This window comes from Fulmarus glacialis, unplaced genomic scaffold, assembly GCF_000690835.1.
Source record: "Fulmarus glacialis isolate BGI_N327 unplaced genomic scaffold, ASM69083v1 scaffold14123, whole genome shotgun sequence".
In the NCBI taxonomy this organism is placed as follows: domain Eukaryota; kingdom Metazoa; phylum Chordata; class Aves; order Procellariiformes; family Procellariidae; genus Fulmarus; species Fulmarus glacialis.
In genome coordinates this window covers 29,342-55,509 of record NW_009205043.1, presented here as the reverse complement: position 1 = coordinate 55,509, position 26,168 = coordinate 29,342, and the positions used below count along the sequence as shown (strand labels likewise).

The window sequence follows — 26,168 nt, the reverse complement described above, 5'->3', positions numbered from 1 at the left end:
GCAACTTCCAGTGGAGTGGGGATGTCACCTCTCACTGTGGCTTCCTGTCCCTTCAACCTGTCATTGAAAAAAACCCAAAACCAAAGCCCACTCAAACTACTCACTTTCTTCTTCCATTGAAAAAAACCCAAAACCAAAGCCCACCCAAACTACTTTCTTCTTACAATCATATCTCATACAAAGCTTCTACAACATTATTTTCCCCCTTCTATTTCAGCTCTTTTGCCATGATCTCTGCACAACAGCCATCGTTCCCCAACAAAGTTCAAAGAGTAATGGACTGCCAAACGGAGGAAGAAGAAACCTGTGAAGAGGAGTACGACTCTGAAAACTGCACTTGCAGCTCCAAGCGTGCATCATCAACAGCAGAATCCAACTCAGGTTTAATCCAATTTAAATACTGCAATTGCCATAGCATTTCATACTTTCATTTTTCTCAGTCTTCAAGTAGTAGATGTCACCATGTCAACTTTTCCTTTTGATCTCTATTTTTTTTCCATCATGTCCCCTTATGTTTGTATTTATTATCCGACCAAATCTACAAAAAGGACTACCTCCATAATTGAGATGTATGTTTAAAAAGATCTCTGGATTTTATTTAGACATCTAAGAATTATTTCTCAATTACAACCAGAGATATGATTATAGTATGCATTAATTGGGCTGGCACTGTTGAAGCTGTGGTATTACAAATTTCAACAGGCTATACTGCTCAGACACCTACCAAGGACTCCAGACAGGCATCATTTAAAATCCATGCAAGCCAGAGCAAAATTTTGCTTTGCAGTTGAAGATAATTTTGTATCATCTATGCATATCCTGCTAACAGGCTTCCAGCAACAGTACAGTCATTCAGAACAGTGTCCTTGTTTTCAGTGAGATCAGATGGAGCAGTTCAACAGAGCTCTCCTGAAAAACCACACCCACTCGCTATGATGAGACATGCTAGCACAACTGTAGTACTGACACTCACTGAACAGCACCATCGATGTCAACTTAAAGAGTATCTTACTACCCTCCTTTTGTGGAGGAATGGTCAAAAATAACCACTAAAAAGAGCTAGGTTTTCTTCGATGTAAGAGGTAAATCCTAAATCCTTCTTTTGTAAAAAGAAGCTTAATGTTCTAGATCTGTTGGCCCCACAAACAAAAACTACAGCATGCATACTCTGGCATAGTATGAACTACAGCATACCCCAAAACACAAGCTAACTTGGTCCTGAAAGTCTTCTAGCTGTTATTAGCAGAGTTATATATTTGAATAATAGACTATTTTAAAAGGCTCATTTCTGTCTGTCAATTGCCCACGCAAACACTCAGAATGGCAGGAAACGACCACTGCTCCTTTCACTCCCCGGCCAGCCAGGCCATCCACTTCTGGACAGCAACCCGTCTCGAGGCCAATGACCTGACAGCTCTTCTAGTCCATGTGCCTATGTACTATCTTCACAAAATACTTCTTACTCTTTAACAAGTTGCATATAAACACCTGCACATTGTGTCTTTTCTCTCACAGATTCACCAGTAACTCTTAAAATACTACAGAACTGGGTTCCTAGAGTTTCCCACTACTTTGATAAAGAGCACTACACATATGTTGGCCACCAGATCGTCATTCAGGAGTCCATAGAACACTTTGGAGCTGTGGTATGGCCGGGGGTAAGTACGTGATACAGCACCCAGAAAGCTGACACAACAAGAGCAAACCATGACAGTGGCACGCAAATATTAAGGAAGCTTTCTTAGATGACACTTCTGACAGCGGAGGTTTCCCTATGCAGGACGAAGTTGTCAAGTACTTCAGCAGAAAGCTTTGCCTTATGCCAGTTCATGCCAGAAGAACTGTGGCACCTAAGTAATTTGTAAATTGGATGCAGATGTTGAAAAAAATTAAGAAAGGGAACTCAGGAAGAAGTGTTCAGCTTCTTCCATGTTTCCAATCAGGCACTGTTGGGAAGCAATCAATCAGCAGTACAAAAAGGAGGCTGAAAAAGAAGTTGTGAGAGATTAAATAAAGGAGCTTAAAACTATTAAATATGCTTCTTTCAAAGAACAGGCTGGAACAGTTCCATTGCAGTATGGAAAACCATACTTGCAAACAGTTCTTCTTCAGTCTTTGCTTCTCCTGCTCTTAAAAACATAATTTTATGTGGACTGAGAAAACTTCCTTTGAGGGAAGAGAGGGTCAACTGATAAAGACATGAAAATTAGGATTTCAAAATTTTTCAGATCCACATTTATTGAAAAAGCTCATAGAAAATGGCAGACAATTTCAAAACAATAGAGAAAAAGAAAGCGTATGGGTGGGTGAAACAGTATCTTGTTTTGACATGCCAGATTCTCACATTAATCAGGTGTCAGAATGCACAAATTGGACTGGTGATTCATTAGCTGTCAGCTTTCCCAGAGCAGGTAGCCAGTGTTGCATTATGAAAAGCACAAGAGTTAAAACAGTAACAGTAACACAACTCTAAAGAAGAGAAGCAAAAGGGAGAAGTTAGTTTCTCTGGCATTGGTTTATGTTGTCTATAAACAACCAATTTATGTTCTATTGATAAGATCTTTCCAAAGGTCTGATAAACAGTACTTCCATACAGTGCAGGGTTTTTTTTGCTTTGTTTTGGTTTTTTTAAAGGTTATACTATTATCGATAGACAAGTGTTGAGTTGGTAGATAAAAATTTTTTAATATTTCCTTTGCAAAAAAAAAAAACAAACAAAAAATCTGTTTTAAAAAAGTCTCTGCTGAAGCCTGGATCTACTTTGTGATAGTGATAATAAACCACAACATTTACGATAATAAACCAGAACATTACTTTTTACATATTGTTAAACCTCTTGTTTGCTGTTCTGACTGAATGGTTCACATCTAAACACTGCCTATCTTAAGCTGTCAGAGGAGTCACAGTGTATAGAAGTGTGTAGCAAATCCATAAACCCAAAACTAAAAATAAGCTGTTTAAATTTTTTTTTAATATATAAAAAGCAGGACACATGATAATCCTTTCCATATTACATTTTTATGTTACAGCCTTCAGTGTTTGTATAAAAAACTCCCCTGTATAAAAACATCTAATGAATTTTTGTGCAACTTACCTGTTACCCTCTTATGGATATGTGTTAACTGTTTTAGGCATTGGCTTTATCTCAGTATCTGGAATCAAATCAAGAACAATTCAACCTCAAAGACAAAAAAGTTTTGGAAATTGGCGCTGGAACAGGCTTGGTTTCCATTGTGGCCTCTATCTTAGGTTAGTAAATTTGTATTTCCTTTTGGATTTCTTGTGAAAGATGATCTAGATCTGCCACTGTCGCTTTAAGGCAATGAAGCAACAGTTGAAGTAAACTTTTTTTGTCATTGCTTTTTTTAAAATTAAAATTATCTTAAAATACTGTTTTGTTAATAAAGTAACTACCCTAGTTATTGGTGAGGGGGAAGCTGGGGAAGTTATGTAGATAAAGTTTTATATATATATGTTCAACTACCTACCTATGAATTGAAACAAATTCATGTTTTCTTTAGGAGCTTATGTTACAGCTACTGATTTGCCTGAAGTTCTTGAAAATCTCTCATATAATATTTCAAGAAATACACAGAACATGAATATGCACAAACCTGAAGTGAGAAAACTGGTATGGGGAGAAGGCCTCAATGAAGACTTCCCTGTATCAACTTACCATTATGATTTCATACTGGCAACTGATGTTGTATACTATCATGCAGCTCTGGATCCCCTGCTAGCAACAATGGTGCATTTTTGTAAGCCTGGAACAGTATTACTATGGGCAAATAAATTCAGATTCAGTACAGACTATGAATTTTTGGAAAAACTTTGCAATATATTTAACACAACCATTCTAGCAGAATTTCCAGAATCAAATGTCAAGCTGCTTAAAGCCACAGTAAGAGAGAATTAAAGAGAAAACTATTACTAATTTTGATTTAATGGCAGCACCTTACATGTTTTGCAGCATTATGGTGCATCTTCTGTGCATTCATGTTTGTAAAGGTGCAGTTGTATCTGAGTTTTGCATTACAAGTTATGAAAAAACTGGCAAGACAAATGATATAGCAATTTGTCTCTGGTTGATACTTATGACCTGTTCAAACAGACCAATTTCACTCCACTGAAGGAACAATGTTAGTAGAAATAGTAAAAAGGCTTTAACAGAAAGCATTGATCTTCTGGGCTGCACTGAACTTCTGTTGTTTGTAAGGTGTTTTCTTTCAGCAAGTTTCATTTATATATTCTTTCAGAAACCAATACGATTTTCAGCTTCATTATTTGTTTTTATTAATTATAAAATAATCTTTTAAAGTATCAGAGTGCACATGGTGTTTTTTGATCTTCAACTTTGCACATTTATTCTGCTGTGTTTTACATTTTTAACATTATTAAACATATATGTATAGCTTTACAATACCTGATCAAGATTTAACTGTCTGGCACTTTTATACATGTATCAGCCTGTCCTGATACTCAACTTCACATGGATTTTTGAGTTTGCCTGAAATCACTCCAAAATGAAGATTTACAAGAGCACCTATGCATCAGCAATTCCTAGTTACACATTGTAACAGTTTGAGAGGTTGAATTTTTCTTAAAAAAAATTAAATGTAAACTCTTGCAAACAATACAGGTAATGATGTCCCGTTACTTTAGTCTAATAAATAAGATTTTAGCTACTCTTCAAGTAGCTTTAAGGCCTTCATACAATTGAAATTAAGATCAAACATGTTAAAATTCAGTTTACTGTAAAAAATACAGAGCTTTTACAGGTTTGCAGTTAAAAGTAACAGATAAGAACGTAACATGCATGCAGTAAGCCTTTCCAGCCTAATTCCAAATCCTTGATGTTGGCAGTTCTGGCACATCCATTGCCAGCAATGGGATGCACAATAAGGAAACTCCTTGATGACAGGAGTTAGGTCAACAGGTATTAAGCTCTACCCAGGTGCCTTTACTGATAAATACACACAATTTAATAATTAGCATTCAGTAATGAAAACATGCGTTCCAATAAAAAGTCAAAGTTATCTTTTCATATCCTGCCCCATATAAAATCACTTTAAGTTTACAACTGTTGGTTTTCTAGAATACACAATAATCAGGTGGGTACATGACAGGAAGCCAATTTTCAGTGAAAGTTGCACAATGAGTCCATCCAAGCAACTTCATTAGCTGAAGAAAAAAAGCAAACATTAAAAAAAAAAAATGAGAAGCTCTAGGGTCTTTTTCTTTTTAAAATCTAAATCCTTCCAACAACACTGCATTGATATCAACATCTTAGTAAAGATGTCTATTATCAGAAAGACAACAGATTGGAGAACTGGTGATCTTTGAATTACTTAGTCCTGAAAGGGGAAAAAGAAAACCATTCTATATGATCTACTGTCTTTCAACTCAATGCACAAAAGTTTTGTCCTAGGAGTTACAGTAATCCCCATTAATTCTCCACCTAAATTCTACTAGTAATAATTGTGATTAATAATAGTAAAAATAACAGTGGTTAAACAGCAACATAATAGGATTTTAAATATGCAGAAGATCTTTGGCTAAGTTGTCTCTACTTTCTTTACGCCCCAAAGTAAGTTCCAGAAAATAAGTCTGCTAAAAAATGACAGTTACTCACAAACTAGCTATTCTAGAAAAAGAAAGAAGAAATCACTATTAAAAATGGAGGCCAAGCCACAAAAGCCTGGATAAAATTAAAATGTTAAGTTTAGTGAGTTCTACAATGTAAAAGGTATCAAAAATTCAAAAATTCTTGTATCTTACTTTTAAAAGCTTACTCAGCATGAACATGGCCCATTACTTTACCAAATACACTTTACCTGAATGCAGTTTTTCAAGTTGTCCTTCGTTGGCTTCTCTTCTGCAAGTTTTGTGGCAAACTTGAGACCTCTCCCATACATTTTATTTACCAATGCGTGCTTATAGGCAAAAGTCAAAACCTACAATGCGAAAACAAAAATAAATTAGGTATTTTAATATTTTAATCTTACAAGGCTTAACAAGTAATAACAGATTCTGTTCAGGTAGCAGAAGTGATTTAAACAAAGTAAAACATTTACACAAGATAGCTTGCATTTTTCTTTGCAGTAAAACAGATGATTCACAGTAGTAGTCATAAACATGAACTTCCTAGAGACTATTTCTGACTTCATAAACATATTTGACTTCAGAACATCTTATGTAACACAGATGTCACTATTTTCATTTTTTATTCATCACATTTCTAGCTTCTTTGGATTTTCATTCTCTAGAGGCAACTGTATGGCACAAAAAAAAAATTAAAAAAAAAAATCAAGAACCAGACAGGTATATCTTTAACCCACAGAAACAAACACCCAGTTGAGAGTTTTGATTCCTAGGAAGTCACAAACTTACTGCAGAAACAAGTATGAATGTACATAGTGAATGATATAAACACACCCACACACAGACACACAGAGAAATGCACATAATTATAAACAAGCAATGAAGACAGGTAAGCATGAAGACAAGCCTCAGGTTTTGGGTCAGCTCCTCACTATTGGTAATTTATTAAGAAGAGATTATTAAAAAAGCTTCCTCTTGATAATACTAATTCTAAAGAGACAGCTTACGATACTTGTCAATGCTGTAACTAACACGCACAAATGAATGTGGCTACTTAAGACCTAATGTAAAATAAATCAGGTTCTTAACACCCAAACACTGACAGCATTCAGGGTGTTGCGAGATAGTTCATACCACTTCACCAGCTACAGCACTAAGAATTAGTGCAATCAAGACATTGTTTCATATATTCCCTTTGGAACACTCATAGTAAATAGCTTTCTTTAACTTTTTACTGAAGAGTGACATAGCAAAGTTGGTGTGGTGTTTCTGTTGTTGGCAAAGTTTATGAAATCTCATATTAGAGTTTGCTATTCATTTCCCCTCACTCATTACAGTATTTTTCCTTTCCTCTAACTCCTCTAACATAAGTTACATTTTCCCAATGTCCACTTGAAATATCCCATTAAGAAAAGCTTACAAAAACACTTCAAGGGTGTTCAGAAATAAATATTTTGCATTATAGCAAAAAAAATTTAAGTATTTCTTAAGAATATAAACGTTAAGGAATCAGAGATCCAAATCCTGCAAGGACTGAATAACCTGCCTAATTTTAGCTGCCTGAACGCTTCCATTGCATGTTGATCACACGCACAAGTCTTTGCAGGACCAATACTTGAAAGACTGAGCTAAAAAAAAAAAAAACAACCAAGCTTAATTATCAAGCAAGTAAAAATGTAATTTTGAAGCTCTAAAGTATATGCCATGCACTCACAGTTGCTCGTTCTTCTTCTGTCTTCAAGTATTATTATTTTGTTGTGTTCAAGTATTCACTTAAGCTGTTGTAGCTTAAACACACACATATATGCAACAATGAGCATACAGCACCATTCACATATAGATTTTCCAAATACTGCTATTGGAAAAATACTTTGCATGCTGCATTCTCAATCCAATTACTTTGGATATTTTCCTAAAGCAAAACACATTAGCAAACACTCCTGAGTAACTGCTCAGTGGATCCATTAGCAGATTTAGTTGGTTAAACTAAACTTAAAAAAAAATCCCTCTGTAAAAGATGATAGAACCACAAAACAAAAACAAAACAAAACAAAAAAAAAAAATCAAATGAAAAATGCATTGGAGCTCTCAGCAAATATAACATCGGAGGCTAACCAGAAATAATGTCACTGCTCTATTAAGAAAGCTCTTACCTGACCCTGTAAGTTTTGAATGGTTATTGAACATCAGTGATAAAGGCAGGAGGAAAGCCACTTGACAGCATTTCTTTCGTAACAGGGCTTCCTAGAGTTTTTGTGGCAAGAAAACAAAGCATTTTACGAAACACCCTTGCTCTGGCCAAATAAAAGTTTGGGTATTTCTAAATGAGAAAAAAGTTCTCTGCTGGACCAAAATGTTGAAAACAATGCTCCAAGAGCTCTTGATAAAAGACAATAATTTCTGTCTTAGTGCTTGGAAAAAAAACCCAATCAACTGTATACAAGTTAAGTAAAACTACTAAAAGTTCATTAGCACTTCAGAAGTTAAGAATAATGCATGAGATGCTTTAAAATCAAAATAGGTTTACAAACAAAAAATGTTAGATAAGAAACAATACTTTATAACTCGTACACATATTGGTCAAATTAAGCCTTATAATTAAAATATTGCAAGCTTTACAAGATCACAGAAGTGAAGTTTATGATTCCTTGATATGTGTAAACAAAATGTAAACTGGAGTGCTATTAAGATGTAATAGAGAAAACAGCTGCTATCTGAATGTATAACAACAGCAAATAAACAAATTTGTAGTATCTAAAAGCAGTTGCTAGATGAAAGAACAGGAATGAATTCTAAGTATTTGATATTATTTCATAATTTCAATAAATATAATTAAGGCCAGCTTTTACAGAACAAGTGATATGGCCCAGAACTTGGCCAAAGAGCGATAAACAAAAAGTAATAAGAAAAAGCAATGCGTACGTCTAGGATACTGGGGCGGAAAATCACTGTTACATACTTTATTCCCCGAGCTAATGGCCTGTAATACTAAGTATGCTAAGAGCCAGACCCATGAAAGTGGTTGGATATCAATCTCCTAATTAGCTGCCTAACTTGCCATTGGCTACATAAAGATGCATATTTAGGACAGTAAAAAGCTGAAACGATCTCTCCCAAGACATTTGCAGGGCTAAAGTATTTAAAAGCTGAAAACACTCTTTAAAAAAGAACACTTTTTGAATCCAGCAACACTAAACTACCTAATAAAACTTCTCTAGTATCCTAATACTGTTACCTATGAAAAGGAAAATAGACTTGTATAATCAGTTACTTCATTATTTAAACAGTTGATTAAAGTGTATCTACATTTACAAATAAAATACTAGGTTAATCGACATAATCTATAGATAACACACTCCAACTACTTGGAAGAACACTGAAGTTGTAATGTTTATAATTACCAGCAAATGAGTTTTTTCAGGTTCATATATATCTATGGTAACAAACTGAGGTTTCTTAGCTACTTAGTTGACTCCTCTCTGCTCTATCAACTGACCTATTACAAATAAAAGCAATATTCATATAAAAAAATTGACTCATCAGATTTTCAAGAGAGGGAGGGGAGTTAAGGGAATCAAGTATCCAGCAACAAGTTTTTGGCAGTGACTGAATATGATCAGCTGGAAGAGACAGCTGCATCTGACAGTGCAGACAGTAATATGAAAAACAATCCAGGCTAAAGATGTTTAAAAGACAAGATGGAAAGGTCTGGGCCTTTTATTTGTTTTTAAACTTATTTTTAAACGTGACTTTTTGCTTATCCCCAACAGATGATTTAAAGGTTGAGGGGCATTAAGTTCTACAAATGAGTCATTCACAGTAACAAACAAGCAACATCCTACTATCCTCCTGTAGCAGTTCTGTTTAAAACTGGGGATTTTGGCCTACAAACTTTAAAGCTATGTTCTAGGTAAAAGAAAAATTGCACAACTTATACTCCATTACTAAAAACCCTAAAGCACTATCACAAATGTGTTAGCATAATCAAACAAATACTTGCTGCATAGAGCTGTCTCAACTGCAGTTTATTTGAAACGCTTTTGTATACACAGGGGACATACATATTTTCTTTCATGTTTCATTGAAAATAAACCTTCAGAGACAAGTGATCTAACTAGAATAGCTGAAGGCGTGAACAACTGCACTATCAAAAGTCAGCACCAGCTTCCCTACATACTTGCTACAATATGGGGACAAGCACAATACTTCAATGGAAAACAGGCAAAGGAACTACCAAATGCCCTGTGGCAACACAGGTGCTACACCTGCAGAGGAGATGTGAAAGAAGTGGTAGTACTTGGTTTATTAGAGGGTAAGCAGAAACGCACATAAAAGTGATGATGTTCCTGATTCATGTTTAAAAACAACATAGAAGAAAACATGGTCTCTCTTTGTTTTCAAAAATTTACTTAGCCTTTTAATTACTGACATCTGGATGAACTTTGACTTATAGGAAGCTTAGAAGTAAAAACATGTAGAGCAACGTTTCTATCTAAAGCCATATATATACTTGAATGATCAGTGCAGTATTCAAGTGCCTTATTTCCATCCCTTCTCACCCAGTTGTTCCATCTTTCGAGTGCCAATGCCACAAAGCCATGTCCATGTACAGGAAGAGCTCCACATTTTCATTTCCAACATAGTGCTTTAGAATAAGCTGGCTGCCTCTTGAGGACTCTCATTTGAAAGACATTCACACAAGGTCTATCCCTGATCCTACATCACTACTCCACTCTACCCTTCCTCCTTCCACACCTCTTCTATTCCCCAAAAGGCGAATGAGTCATGCAAGGTTAGGTGATAGAGCCAAGACACAACACTTCATTTTATCAGTCTGGCCTAAGTCAGTCCAGAGTAGCATCACAGAAAGGCCGTTAAAGCCATAATTTCTTGTTTTCTACCAAGGTGAATTTTGCCAAGCACAGATCAGCTGGACTGAAAAACATAATCAGTGCTTTTGCCCTTACCTTAGCAAAAATACTTGTTTCTTAGACAGAATCTATTTTGAAGCCTTAAACACTACTTTACAAAGTTAAGTTCTCAACATTGTTCCTAAGCTCCCCATCTCAAAGGAAGCAAGCTACATGAACAGTACAGTTCCCCTTAAACGGTCAAAACTCCAAATCTCCCTCTACCAGTCTGTAATATAAAATCATTTGCACTAAGCTATTCAATTTGTTTTTAAAATAGCAAAATATTCCAGAAATACAACAGCATATTGAATGCAAACTGAGGTGGAGATTTATACAACTGTTTCTTCTGAACAGACAGAAGAAGCTGCAAAGGAGGAAGACCAAAGGCCACTGCAGGTATTTAAAACATTCTGTTGGCCCATTCTAGGGCAGAAGACACTTATTTTTATTCAAACAGGAAGCTGAGAGAGCTTTAAGCACAATCCCACTTACAAAACTTGTCAGCCATTATAAATAAAAATGAATGAATACTGATCAGACAGTTTGAACGTAAGATGCAGTCTGGCAGAAGTGGGTGGTATGAAGGCACTGTAAAGTATTAAGTTAATTTTTGAAGAAAAGTTACAGCCCATGACACACATGTACAGCTATTCTCACAGTTTACAACAAAGACAATAGGAATACAACTAATTTTTTTTCTTATGCTTTTTTGTGTCAGGCCATATCATAACTACATAGTCTTAGTCATTAATAGTGACCCTTAAAAAAGCTAAATAAAGCATAACTGGATCCTCATCATCTGTTTATGATTTTGAATGACCAAAGAATATTCCATCATTGGCTGGAAACTGTAGTGCTAACAACTGAAACAGCTGGTCTGAACAGTGTAATTGCTAACTACAGCCAATTCCTATGAAACTACTAGATGGACATGACACCTGTTAGTAAAGGAAATGAAAGAATATGAACAGCAGCAAGCATGAAACTTCTAGGAAGCAATAAAGGAAAAACAAAAAAGTTTTTTCTCAATTGAAAATAACTCCCTTTGCCCTAGCCCTAGTCCTTTTCTCCAAATCAATTATCAGGGAAAATCATTAGTGCACTCTACTGTCTCCTTTCAAAGCAAAATTCTCAATCCCATCAAGGCCCAAGTCACATTATTCTCATTCCTCATTGCTTCAAAGAGTTTCCAGAAAAAGAAAACCTCAAAGTATAAAAGTGAACAACCAGAAGTCTCAGTTCCAATAATCATATGAAAGCTTTAAGTAGTAGCATATATTTCTTTCCCCTCAAACTTTTTTTTTTTTTAACGTTTTTGGTACTGCTGGGATTAGAATTACTGAACAGTACCACAGGAGAGATGAGAGGATACATCCATCATGTGATCTTTAGACACATTAAATTGATAGCTAGCAAAACTAACACTACATCATTACTGACCAACATACATGCTCCTAGATCACAGAAAACATGAAGAAAACCACCACAGACACTGGTAAGCTACATAAATTACTTGCCAAGCTGTCACTGAATCACAAAATGATTGAAGGCGGAAGGGAGCTCTGGAGATCATCTAGTCCAACCCCCACCTTCAAAGCAGGGCCATCTATATCAGGTTGCCCTGGATCACGTCCGATTAAGTTTTGACCATCTCCAAGGACTGAAACTTCACCACCTCTCCAGGCAACCCATTGTAGCATTTGATCACCCTCACAGTAAAAAAACCCAAACACTGTCATCCCCCTCCAAAAAAACCATAGAAAAACCAAACCCCAACTTTTTCTTAAGTAGAAGTTCCTGTGTTTTACTTTGTGCCCACTGCCTCTTGTCCTGTCACTGGGAACCACTGGGAAGAGCCTGGCTCCATTTCTTTACTCCCCGCATCACGTATCTATACACATAGACAAAATCTCCTTGAACTTTCTCTTCTCCAGGGTGAACAGTCTCAGCCTCTCCTCATACAACAGATGTTCCAGTCCCTTAATGATCATTGCGGCCCTTGTAATACTACTTATACTAGTAATTGTAACTGTACTGATATAGAGCAATTTGTCCAGCAGCGAGAGAACACAGAAGATTAACTATATGCGGGCCAGGCAGGGTTGAATAAGTGAGGCTATGTATGGGTACAGGACAGAAAGGCTGCAGAAAAGCACAAGACAAAGATGTACCCCAGGGGTCATTAGGATGTAGTATGACAGGCTCATTTTCTCCATTTTCAGAAGCCACACGCTTAAAATACCCAGAGCACTCTAGAATGTTTCTGGGCTAAAAGTATCCTCAATGCACTAGTTTTGGCTGGGATAGAGCGAATTTTCTTCACAGTAGCTCCTATAAGCTATGTTTTGGATTTGTGCTGGAAACAGTGTTGATAACGCAGGGATGTTTTTGTTACTGTTGAGCAGTGCTTACACAGAGCCAAGGCCTTTTCTGCTTCTCACGCTACCCTACCAGCGAGTAGGCTGGGGGTGCACAAGAAGTTGGGAGGGGACACAGCTGCGACAGCTGACCCCAACTGACCAAAGGGATATTCCATACCATATGACATCATGCTCAGTGTATAAAGCTGGGGGAAGAAGGAGGAAGTGGGGGGCGTTTGGAGTGATGGCGTTTGTCTTCCCAAGTAACTGTTACACGTGATGGAGTTTTCGTGTGGAGGGCTGAACCCCTGCCTGCCGATGGGAAGGAGTGAATGAATTCCTTGTTTTGCTTTGCTTGTGTGCACGGCTTTTGCTTTACCTATTAAACTGTCTTTATTTCAACCCACGAATTTTCTCACTTTAATTCTTCTGATTATTTCCCCCATCCCACTGCAGGGAGCGAGCAAGTGGCTGTGTAGGGCTCACAACAGTCAATCAGTTTAGATTTCAATTTGACTAGTAAAACCAAAAGGGAAAAGCAGATGAACATACTGCATAAGTAGGATGAAAGTTATTTCCATATGAAATGCTAAAAATCTAAAAAGTTTTGTTGGCCTTTCAGTACCAATTTAACCATACAGAAGAATCAATTTGCAGAGCAAAACCTGAATATGCACTTAGACAAATCCATAATTAAGGCAGTCGAAGAGGTCAGTCCCTAACCCGTACATTTCAAATCAGAGTTACTCATTCCAGGCCCAGAGCACACAACTCAAGAGTGCCAGGAATCAATATCTGTCTTGAAAAAACACCTGTAACAGAGAGTGATAAACTCCCAACAAGATGTCTGTATTGGCAGTTTTTCCACTAAGATTATTCCCATCGGCTTCAAAAATCAAAAGACAGAAGTAAACCAGGGGTCACTATACTGGAACACAGTACTGTATTTACAAATAGACAGCAAGAAAATTATGTGCCAGACAATATGATTAAAGCACAAAATCTCCTACCACAGGATATTATAATCAGTTAAAGATTAGAAGAGGAATGCTGAAAAAATGTAGGTGTACAAGAATATATACATTAAAAGAAGTGAAGGTAACCATCATCAACCTTCTTGTTCAGGCCTCCAGCTAAAGCACAAGTTCTTACCGGGAACATTATTTACTGTCAAGGAAATTAAGCAATTTTTTAATTTCAAAGTTTTTCTTTTGTAACTATCTGAAATGCTTTGGCAATTTAACTGAATTTTAAACAAATACATTGGTCACTTCATCTTCCACTAAAACACAGCCATATGCAAGAGTTAAGTACAGCAACTAATTAATACTTAATAACTCAACAGTTAAACGTACAAAGTCATAAACTCTGTAAATTAAAAGCTACATAACTAATCACCTACAACAGATTTCTTTTTTTCTCCTTCTGGAATAGCTGTCTTGAATGAAGCAGACAAAACTTAAATCTCAGGATTAGGAACCTTGAGAGGATGGGGAAATATGTGCTAATAAATACGTATGTGTAATTATTTCCAAGGGTTTCTTCCTTTACCTCTACAGACATTACTGACAGCAAAACACAAAATTTCTCTTGTCCATAGTGTAGAAGAGGCTACAGAATGCAGGACTGAACAGAGTAGGGATGCTGCACACTTCTGTGTGTGTACAGCTAGAACAGTGCAGAGGTTAATCAAAAATATTCCCTGAAAGGTACAGAAAGAAGCAATTCAATAAAGCAAGCAGCTTTTTCATGGAAATCTGGTACTGTTCTATACCCTTCCCTTAATCTCTACATTCACATGCACAGAGATGGGCTTACCATGGATCTTACAGGCTTGGCAAAACCTCTGTGGAAAAAGGTCACTAAGAAAGCATAACATATGGGGACAGCATGAAAAAGTAGAAGGGAAGAATGTATGAGGCTGTGCACACAAAGGCAGTGCATAATTCCAGGAGAAACCATCAAAAAACCCAACATGCAATAGACAAAATATCTGCTCTGCTCTCTTACCTTGCTGTCAAAAAGATCAGTCCATTTTGTTGTTTCCCAGAATGTCTCTGTCAAAGCTTCTGAGCAGCTCTCATGATCCTCATCTTTGCCTTCTGCATCACTGGAAGCAGCCCCTTCTTGGGCCTGCAGATGAAGAAGTTGGTCAGCCAATGCACTTCCTTTTCGACAAAGTGCATCCACTAAAGTAGTCTTCTGTTTTTCCATTTCACTAGAAAAAAATAGCATGAAAAATATTAAGGACTTTTTGCAGATACCTCATTAAGAACAGAATCAGTGCTGTACTGAATTTAATCTAAAAAGTTTATAGCAGTTAGTACACACAAAATGAAAATAAGCACGAAGATAATTTTTAAAGCATAGCTATTTACTATAAATTTAACTAATTGTAAAAAATTACCTAGAGACACTATGCATTAAACAAGCTCAGTCATTCTTCTAAGTCTGAAATGCCTTTGATGTCTTAAGGCAAGGACAACTCAGGATTCTAAAACTGAATAAGCCAGCATCTAGAAATACAGCTTTACAGTTGTTGGCATTATAAACAGAGACAGTCAAATCCACCACTAACATAAGCAGATACAATTCTGCTGACTTCAAAGGAATTGCACCCATTTAAAGCACCATTGAATTTGGTGTTCAATTTCAGATGTTAGATCCAACCACATGACCTAATGGGTCAACTTACTAAGAAATGTTTAGAATGAAGTTTATTACATCATAACTTTGCTTTTATATTAGCAATTCTAAAATTATACACAAATATTCAGGATAGCTAGAACAGACAGGTTAGTTTTACAATCGAAATCTGGTATTTTATCTAAAATAATCAACAAATACGCATCTCCCATTTTAAGGGCCTAATCTTCAAATCTGCTGCTCTATTTGCAACTAAAACAGCACCACACCACACACTGCGAAATCCGCCAGTTATTCTCCAGACTAGGGTGTCACCTTCAAAATACTGTCTTCCTAAGGATATATACCGGTAATTCAGAGGAACAATCTAAAACTAAAGAAAAAAACATGGGTCTCAAAAATACTCTGAAGCACAAGTATGATCATCATGCTTTTCACAAATGAAATCTTTTGCAAGCAATTACTTCTCAGACTGGTCAATTTTGTCTTCAAACACAGATCCAAAAAGGTTATAGTCATTCCATTTCTTATAAGCAGAGACAAAGTACATAGATTACAGAAATAAGATGCAAGAAAATTATTTACTGGGTAGGTACTTTTTTATAGTAGTTGCATCAGGCCTGGGATCACTCTTCATGGCAAAATATACTGCTAATGCTGTCTGATCAATATGAGAGATTACAGTATTTGCAGCTTCAACAATTTCATCAAGTCTTTTCATTCGTTCCTAAAAGAAGAATAAAAAAGGTGTTTAGCACTATGAAATCACACTACTTGATTGTTGATTCTACTAACACTAGGATAATTGCAAAGGTATGCAGAAATAACATTAGATAATTTAACATGTCCTTTTCTCCACTTCTTCCAATTTTTATTCAAAAATATCAAGATTTCCCACATATGTAGTCCACTTCACTGAAAACAAACTGTAAAATATGAGGTGGGTATATGCAAAATGCAGAGTTTACAGAAAGAAAACCACCCTTCAGTACAAATTAATCCTCTTAAATAACGGTAGCAGTTATTAATTTCAGAAATAAATATAAAATCAGAATCAAATAGAAAAATGTTCAAGCTACTGACATATACACAAAGCTGTTTATCTTCAAGATAAACAAAAGCAGCAGACATACGTAAACTTTTCTGTTCACAGTTCTCATTTTTGAGGACAATAACAGATGGTGGATTTAGCTGTGTCATTTCAAGGGGTTATAGTCCTCAGCTGTCTGAGTAATTCTGCTAGAATAAATTACCAATCCAGTAGAAGAGCCGAATGGGATGTATGCTTGTCTCAGTAACCACCGCTTAGAATAATATTGTTGTAGCCTAAAGCAGTAAGGAAACTTACAATGTGTTTAACTTAACAAGGAGTAAATGATAAGCAAACATATTATAGGTAGGCGTACTTACTTTCATTCTGCTGTGGGATTAAGTAAATCACAGTCAGTTAGGGAGGCAGCTGTCAATCTAACTAGGAATTTCTGCTTTATAGTACTTAGTACAGCTATGGCAGTCACTTCAAGACCATGTATGAAGAAAGATTCAGTTGTTTAGGCTACATGGATGTATTGAGACAAATCAAGTTTAAAAAGTGTTAAATAACCTTTTCAGAATCCAGCTGATGAAGTCTTGCAACATACAACGGAAGATGATTAGGAAACGCTTCTTTCAACTCATTATACATGTCAGTGGTGTCCAGCCTAGAAGAGAGGAGGACATAGCATGAAAGTACAGATTCTCGGTATTTTTTTGTACAGCTGCTTCAAGCTTGTGTAGTCATGACAGCAGACATACTTGGTCATCCACTGTATTTTTAGATCTCTTAAAGCTTCAGCAAATTCTTCTTTTACATCTTTTTCTTTTTCTTGTTCTCTTTCTTTCTCTTTGCTGCCATTTTTACTCTTTGATGGTGATGGTATCAGATGATAGTGAACAGTAAGGACATCCTGGAGGTGGGAAGAGAGACACATACTGAGAGGGATACAGTACACTTTTTTCTGATGCTGTATAAAGCTAAATCATAGCAAGCTTCTCTGAGCTACGCATACACTGAGTAAGGATTCTGAGAGCAAAGCTATTAGTCATTAAGAATTCAGGAACTGCTTTAACTTTTTATTTTAAGCAATGCAAGGGTGTAAATATTAAAACAGCACACTGGATGTAGGACAAGAAAGTCTAAAATTTAGCAAGTTTGACTTTTTTTTATTCATAAAATTTTACATAATATTAGTTAGGGACTCAGAAGGTTGGGGGTTTTTGTTTGTTTGTTTATAAAAAAGCAAATAACTTGGTTAAAAGGCAAAGGAAAAAAACAAGTTAGAGATCCTATCCTACAAATCTGGCAATAAACAAATGAGTAAAGATGACTGAATTCTAAAAAATAATACCAGAGTAGCATAAACATGAATCATGCCACAGGATACAAAAGTTTATTCCTCCTGAGACAATTTCTTCCGTGTGCCTACTGAATTAGCTGATGCATCCTCAGTCAACTCTTTTCCATTTTGCTGCTACAGACTTTCCAGTTTCACCTGTATCTGTGCTCAAACTAAGCAGACAAAACAGCAAGATTTTTTTTTAAACCCTATATGCTAGCACAGAAATATCACTATAGTTTGAGTTCATGCTACACGAGTCAACAATTATCATGAGAAAATCAGCTACAGCTATTTGAAAGGAAAATCCTAACTGATCTTAGACCATGTTCTGAAGTTCATTTCCTAAGATGATTTACACATAAACTTGCAAATAAGCCATCATTAGATTTCAGTCATTGCTTCTAAAACATTACAATTTTGCTGGTTTTGGTTTTAACGCTGCAATTTTTAAAAAAGCCTCTCCCCAAACAGTGAGGGCACGTGTCCTGTTATTTCACATATAGGATATTTTGCAGAGAAGATCACTTAGATACCATTACTCTGTTGCAACATTGTGCAAAAGTGTTGCATGCTCAATTGCTGTGGCAATTTAATTATTCATACCAATTATTCCAAAATACATTTGTGGGAATATGTTTCCCATAAACCAGGTCAGTGCTGCGTATTGAAATGAAATCTTGTGCACAAGATGGAGTTATTTCAGGTTACCTAAATAGTGAGTAAAAAGGTGACTATTAGAAACTGCTATGCATAACCTTGAAATAATGGACTTCAACACTACATTTCTGAAACTATTTAAGAACATTGATGCAGAACAACTTTATTTGAACTGATAGTTCAAACAGACCAGCATGGGTTACTGAAAACAATACTGCTTAGAGAAAGGGGCATCAATATACCCTTAAAACAAATTTTCCAGCTACATACTATGTAATCGCAGATGAACCACAAAATTGACATTTACATTTTTTTTTTTTTAAAAACCTAGTTTAGATCACTAATCTACATTAAAGTGTAGCTTTCACAGGAACTATCCTGACACGTGCATTTCAAGTATGAAATGCATGACCAGGCAGTACACCTAAATAAGACTTCAGCAAGACCTAGGCCAGGGCATGACAAAACAGGTCACGGAGGCAAGCACATGTGGAGGATACGGAAGTCAGGAACATGGCATGGGGCTGGCTAAGGTAATTAGAACGGTAGAAAGCAACAATGTAGTTCATTAAAAGAAACCAAACATTTTAAGATGTCCAAGAAGTTAGTTCAGTACAAAATCTGAATCAGTAGTTCACAGTGTTTTTTAAAAGACATTCTCTATTGAGACTAATACTTTCTCAGGAAAGAAACCTGCTTTCCTAGAAATATTCTTCTAATATTTCAGGATTTCCTTCTTGAAAGTCCTCTTTGATCTAACTTGGCAACATATGTTTAGAGTTATGCATCTAAATGGCCTCTGCATTCTCAAGCCTTATCTATATGAGAAGGCTCTACTACTGTGGTTTAAATTTCAAACCAAGTGTAATTAGATTAACAAAATCCCACTTATGTGGATGAACACTTTCATTTAAGAGACTAATTCTATGTAGCTAAACCATCAACAGTAACATGTCATCTCCCCATTGTCTCAGCTAGATACTTTTGGTCTCATGAGATTCCGCAAGCATTACAAGCTATGACCATTGAAAGGAAAACAATGAGCTTCAGACCTAGGCACCCTCCTTTTCCAAAAGAGCCCACAGAAAAAAAGTTGCACTTTTCTCTACAGACATCAAACATTTCATGGGATAAATAAGGTTTAGGTGCTTATCACATTTAACTAAACTATCACAAGACCGTAAGATGGACTGAAGGCTTCTTTGTTTTCTCTATTCTGTCTGTAAACACTAGCATCATTTATAAAACTTGGCAGCCCCCTAGATACCAGAAGATCCCAGAATGACACTGTCATCGCCATTACAGAAACATCCATCATTAGACATTAAGAAGAAAGGCAACTCTTCACAATTCAGCACTTTAATCTGTTTTCTTATTCAGATTTCACTCTAAGTGTTCCACAGCAACAGAACTGCTAGAGTAGCATACTGGATTTGATTTTATATATTCCTATAAAAGGATATAGAGCTATAAACAAAGGCAGCGAGCAAGCATATTATCCATTGAAAAAATGACTTTAAGGAAACTTTCAAATTAATAAGAAAGCTGCCCTTTGTTTATCCTCTAAAAAAGTTAAGCAATATTAAAAACTTCAGAAGCACATAGGATATGCACTTTGGTCAGTGTACTCTGTGCACCATTTGATAAGCCTCAGTGAGTTTACTTTTAACTAGAACTACAAACTGCATACATAAACAAACACAATGCCCTCAAAACAGTCACCTCTTAAAAGAGCTTAATTAACAGTTAATTTTGTTTAAAGATTTAAATTTAGATTTTTGTCTGATGATTCAACATCTGGTACTTTATGTGGAAAAGACGTATGAACTATTGTTATGTGTACTTTAAAGCATTCACAGCAAAACTAACCACAGGAAAAAGCTCCTTGAAGGAACACATCCCAGGTCTCATTTTCCATTTAATAAATACCACGTACATCTGCATACACACAGAGTTGAATGTGCATATGGAATTCATATCTACTTTAAGATGCATACAATCTGTGCAATGTTTCTTATTTTTACGGCAATACTCTTATTTAATTGAAAACTAATGAAGTTTCTTTAAGTCACCAGCCAGGCTTACACAAAATTAAATCAGACATGTACTTCATCCTATTTTTGAAGGCCTCCTGATTAAACAGAGATAGTGTCTTAATGCTCAAAGGAAGCAATCCTTTTACGTTTGACTTCACAATGGTATTTACTAGTCTTCCACTAGTACTTACCAATATCTGCATAATGCATTTCTTACTTCAAACTGGAGGAAAGGATGCCATAGTAGAGAGAAAGATGTAGAAGTTTTCTATCCCTTAGCTAGTTGTTACATATTGCTGTTCAAAAGCTGCATTATGTAAAACAACAAAAAAATTCTTACAGACCAGAAAGTCAATAATCTGTTTTCATTCTAACTATGTTCAGGACAAAACTTGGAGACAAGGGGAAAAAAAAAAATCAGATTCTAACTGCATTACAAAAGTTAGGTTGTGAAAGAAAAAAAGGTACATAGAACCAATTTGTTTTTCACACGGTTGTTTAGCACGTGCCTTCCCATTAGAGACCAAGGGCACTTCTAAGGGTACATCAGCTTCCCAAGCCATGACAGTAGGGCACTCTCTGCTTCAGTGGGGACCCGTTCAAAGGAAAAACATCACTAATTCTGAACTTCATACATATCACAGGTTCAGTAGTCAGAGAGAAAGGATATTTTTTTTTTTTTTTAAGTCCAGACACACTGAAGACAGGAAGACATTAAGTAAAAACCCATGCCCAAGGGTTGTTTTGGGTCTGGGGTTTTTTTTAGATAAAATTAAGTTCCCCAGAATAGCTCTTTGAGCAGAAAATTATGGATTAGGCATATGATTCTGCTGTATGTGTCTAGTAAAACAAAGATACCTGCTTATTCTGTGGAAAGAACCCATTGACAATTTTGTCCAGTTATAAAAGAATTAACTATCTTCTTTGGAAAATTAGGCTGCTATTTCCTGGCATAACCTCAAATTGCTTTCATGCAAAATAGAGAAGCTGTTGAAGTATGGGCTGGATGAGCAGTCAGGTGGATTGAAACCTGCTGAATGGCCGGACCCAGAGGGTGGTGATCAGCGGCACACAGTTGGAGGCCAGTAACTAGCGGTGTACCCCAGGGGTCAATACTGGACTGAATCCTGCTCAACATCTTCATTAATGATTCGGATGATAGGGCAGAGTGCACCCTCAGCAAGTTTGCAGATGACACCAAACTGGGAGGAATGGCTGATACAGCAGAGGGTTGTGCTGCCATCCAGAGGGACCTTAATAGACTGCAGAAATGAGCTGTCAGGAACCTCATGAAGTTCAACAAGGAGAACTGCAAAGTCTTGCACCTGGAGAAGAATAAACCCATGCACCAGTACATGCTGGGGACCACCCAGCTGGAGAGCAGCTTGGCAGGAAAGGACCTACCCCAGCGTCAACGTAAGCCAGCAATGCGCCCTGGCGGCAAGAGGGCTAATGGTCCCCTGGGCTGCACTAGACATACCAGGAGGTTGAGGGAGAGGATCCTTCTCCTCTGCTCTGCACTGGTGAGGCCACACTTGAGTACTGTGTCCAGTTCTGGGCTCCCCAGTACAAGAGAGACATGGATGTACTGGAGAGAGTCCAGTGAAGGGCCAGTAAGATGAAGGGACTGGAGCATCTCTCCTATGAGGAAAGGCTGAGAAAGCTGGGACTGTTCAGCCTAGAGAAGGCATTTGGGGGGTGGAGGGGTGGGGGGCATTTGGGGATTGATCTCATCAATCTGTGTAAATACCTGTATGGAGGGTGTAAAGAGAAATCCAGACTCTTTTCAGTAGTGTACAGTGACAAGACAAGAGGCAATGGCCACAAACAGAGGAGGTTCCCTCTGGACATCAGGAAATACTTTTTTCACAGCGGGGGTGACTGAACACGGGGCACAGGTTGCCCAGAGAGGTTGTGTAGTCTCCCCGCCTTGTAGATACTCAAAAGCTGTCTGGGCATTGTCCTGGGAAACTAGCTCTAGGAGGCCCTGCTCGAGCGAGGGCGTTAGACCAAATGACCTTCCAGCCTCAGCCTTTCTGTGATTCTGTGAAAATACAAGTGCTTTTAAACAGAAATGCCCACCCTGGATTTCTCGTAGTGTCATGCACATAGGTGCAAGCTAACAAGTTCCCTCCCTCCTCAATTAAAAAAATATTAAAAAAAAAAAAGCTTTCCACAGACTGGTCACCGGTACGAGAGCAAAAAACACACATAAAATAAAAATAGGACTTGTAAATTCAACACTCCTAATCCTACAAGAGGCCCTGGACTTGTCTGTGAAAAATATGAAAAAAAATCTACACATACCTTTTTGACTGACTCAGTCTCAAACGAAATATATAAACATGTTTTCCATGTTGGAAAACATCTTAACCGCATGTAAACTCATAACAGGGCAGGGTAAATAGTCAAAACTTGTAAACTAGGAAGCCCTCAGAGTTGCATTCTCAGAAAAATATATTAATTAATGGAGCTCTTATGGATCAATGCTCTGAAATACACTGTGTTCTATTTATTTGCTGCTAGTACACTGATGCCTCTTAATAGGTGGAAGTATCGAGAAGAACAGTTTTTATTTTGGCTTGGGTGGGTATACTACTCAGATCTGAACAGAAATCTCTGTTCTAAAAACAAAAGAAAAAACCAGAACATGCAACCTCTTGAATCTGTTTAATAGGTTTTGTTATGCAAATTAAATTATGGTTAAAGTTTAACTCCCTTGTTAGAGATTCACTTAGTGAAGATTTTATACCCTATTCATCAGGAAGCCGCGCATTCACATGGGCTTTTAAATCATCTTTCTAAAAGCATCCTGTGTAGTTTTCAGATGCAGTATGAAAATAAAATTGCAGCAACACGCATTAAAATCCTTCTTGTAAAGCCTAATCACATTCCAACACAGTTATTACACCAAGACTAGAATAAGTTAGCAGGCTCAGTTACCAGCTCACTATTAACAAAGTAACAGATTACGGCAATAAACTTTTATTCAGCAGTCTCTGACTGCTGGTAGAATATTGTATTAACGTAATGCAAAAATATGAGAAAGCACAATATTAAACACTGCTATGTTAAAAGTCACTCACTCCCTACCCAAAATATCTTATACATGCTCCAAAATTCTTTCTGTAAATTCTACTACCTGCTACATCACTGTATAAACTCTAGCCTATAACGAGTTATATTCAGTTTGAGTAGAATCATGAATGGAGAGACTTTTCAATCAAGTCCATCCCTCCTAAGAAAAAACTGCTTGCTACAGTATGTTTTTTTATGACTGTAATGAAGCCAGCTCTCAATTCAGTAGACTTGGTATACAGTTAGATATTCAATTCTACATCAAAGTGTTAGGTTCGTATTCAGTTCTCAATTTGCAGACAGAACAGAATAGGCAGAAACACTTGCCACAGAAATCTTCACCACAAACACTGAAGATTCCTGAATATTTCATAAAAAGAAAAATTACAGACCACTAATCACCACATGCATTTTTACAGCACTTATTGCAGAAGTATCCAAGATGCTCAAGTGCCTCTCAGCTTTGTATTACAGTAGTGTTTTGTCATTCTAACAGTAGACATACTTAAGGTGCTGAAGTAAGTAACTCAGGACTAAGGAGGTAGATGAGGGAGACAAATTAAAAACCAATACTGGTAGACAAATTCTTTAAGTCATATGCAAAAAGACTTAAGTATATCTTTTTCAAAAACTAACATTCAGTACCTTTTTAAATTTTCCTTGTCGCTTTGCTGCAGACTGCCCCTGGGAGTTAGAATAACATACTGTAAGAAAACATGCACACACCACACAGGATGGAGACACCTTCTCTGTACAATTATGGTTATACTTTCAACCTACAGATTTTTAAACTTGTAGAAAGTCACATCTATGATCAAACACGCTCTTAAAGCATGCCCTTTCAGGTTTTTAAAATTAATAAAACAATGCATTATTGTGTATACAGTCCATTATTCCTGTAAGACAAGCAAGTGTTGTTAACCACTTAGCTTAAATTAATAAATTACAGAAATTCAGTCTCAAAAGTATAGATTTTAAGTTTTGACTGTTCAGTGGCATTGTTCTATTTCATAATGAATATACAGAAATTAGATCCATTTTCCCTCACATTGCATCCACTTGCTGATCTAGAGACAACTTTGCTGCCTAGTCCGCCTTTTTTGTCTCCTCGTACATACTGAGGTTCACTAAAGGCAGCAGAAAGTATTTGATACTATTTGATACCATCCTTTTTCTGGTGAAATATGACCATAACAGTAATGCCTTAGACTATGACATGAGACACGCCTCTGCTAGAATTTCTCTCCGTGTAAGCTCTTAAGTATTCTTCATCACATGAAATTTGACAGGCAATACCTACCTACTTCCTACTTTCCCATCCCAGAAATCACTGTATATAACCACTTAGTCTGGTTTTAAAATAAGATAGATGAGAATTACAACCAATAGTTCAAGGAATTGCAGAATTCAAGTTAGGGACACTATACTACACTACTGTAATGGATTTACCATGGATTTCATAAAAGTATACTTGCAACCTTGCAGGAATCACAAAGAAATATAAAAATAAGTATTTTAGAGTTCTTAGTTACTGGGTTTTTCCTCATTGATACATAAATTCTCCTGACACACATTATCTAACCTGCAGTTATACGCAATCTGCCCCAAAAGTATTACCTACAACCAAATCAGATTGAATGAACTAAACTTTTCTACTCAATAAGATGTAAATGTATGTGCCTGCCTAATCACAGAAACTTATTTTCTATGAAAACATACTCTAGCTTTATACATGTTGTTTAGCCACATCTAGTAATACATGGACATAGATGAACTACCTCTAAATACTAACAATCACCAGGATTGATTCAAATTTTTTCTCTCTTTGACATCTATTTAAAAATAACTACGGGAACCTCCTAAATACCTTAGCTCCAGACACACACAAGAGTGATCTGGTTACTATAATCACTGTTGCACTACAGATTCATACAAGTTAAAAACCAGTTTTTACAGGATGCTGCATTATGAGCAAAAAAATCCTACAGCTTTTTTCTAGTATCACATACAGAGATCTTACATCATTCTGCTGGAGCATACAGTCATATTAGTGGTTGACAACATCAGTGTGCAGCAGGTAAGAATATCTATCTGCTTATGCGTTTGAGTCAGCAAAATTCCTACTACTTTGTAACAGTAACATGTAGGTGTTAAGAAAGCACATATTTTTGCTGAAAATTGTATGCATGCAAGGAAGAGCATAGCTATTTATTAGAGAACCAACATGCACAAACCACAATACATATGCACGTATTTTTCATTCAAAAATTATACTAAGCTAGGCAATTACACAAAATCACTTTTAAAGGCTCCACACCAACAAAAAAGCAGTTGCTTCTAGAAATACAAGGATTCAGAGCAAGAGAATTAGAATTCAAAATTTAGAAAATGCAATTAAATTTGACATTATAAGATGAAAATAAAAATAGAACTACCTAGAAGTTACTCTGACTTTATAATGAAACAACAGTTTCTAAAATGTGTTATATTACTAAACCT

At 36.5% G+C, this 26,168-nt stretch overlaps 2 protein-coding genes across 2 annotated transcripts in view; one reads left to right on the top strand and one right to left on the bottom strand.

Moving 5' to 3' along the window:
* Positions 1 to 227: 227 nt before the first annotated feature.
* Positions 228 to 3,916, top strand: METTL21C (methyltransferase like 21C). Its single transcript, XM_009575242.1, has 4 exons — positions 228 to 381; positions 1,516 to 1,658; positions 3,132 to 3,249; positions 3,522 to 3,916. The coding sequence occupies exons 1-4, from the start codon at positions 228 to 230 to the stop codon at positions 3,914 to 3,916; spliced, it is 810 nt and encodes a 269-aa protein (XP_009573537.1).
* A 634-nt stretch (positions 3,917 to 4,550) lies between these two features.
* The window catches only part of TPP2 (tripeptidyl peptidase II), a 49,617-nt gene continuing 27,999 nt past the window's right edge, over positions 4,551 to 26,168 (bottom strand). The window contains exons 24-29 of the mRNA XM_009575243.1: positions 17,315 to 17,466; positions 17,124 to 17,220; positions 16,117 to 16,247; positions 14,885 to 15,092; positions 5,835 to 5,954; positions 4,551 to 5,181 (exon numbers count right to left, since the gene is read on the bottom strand). Coding sequence (XP_009573538.1) covers positions 5,092 to 5,181; positions 5,835 to 5,954; positions 14,885 to 15,092; positions 16,117 to 16,247; positions 17,124 to 17,220; positions 17,315 to 17,466 — 798 coding nt within the window. The 3' untranslated portion in view covers positions 4,551 to 5,091. The remainder of the gene's footprint in view (positions 5,182 to 5,834; positions 5,955 to 14,884; positions 15,093 to 16,116; positions 16,248 to 17,123; positions 17,221 to 17,314; positions 17,467 to 26,168) is intronic.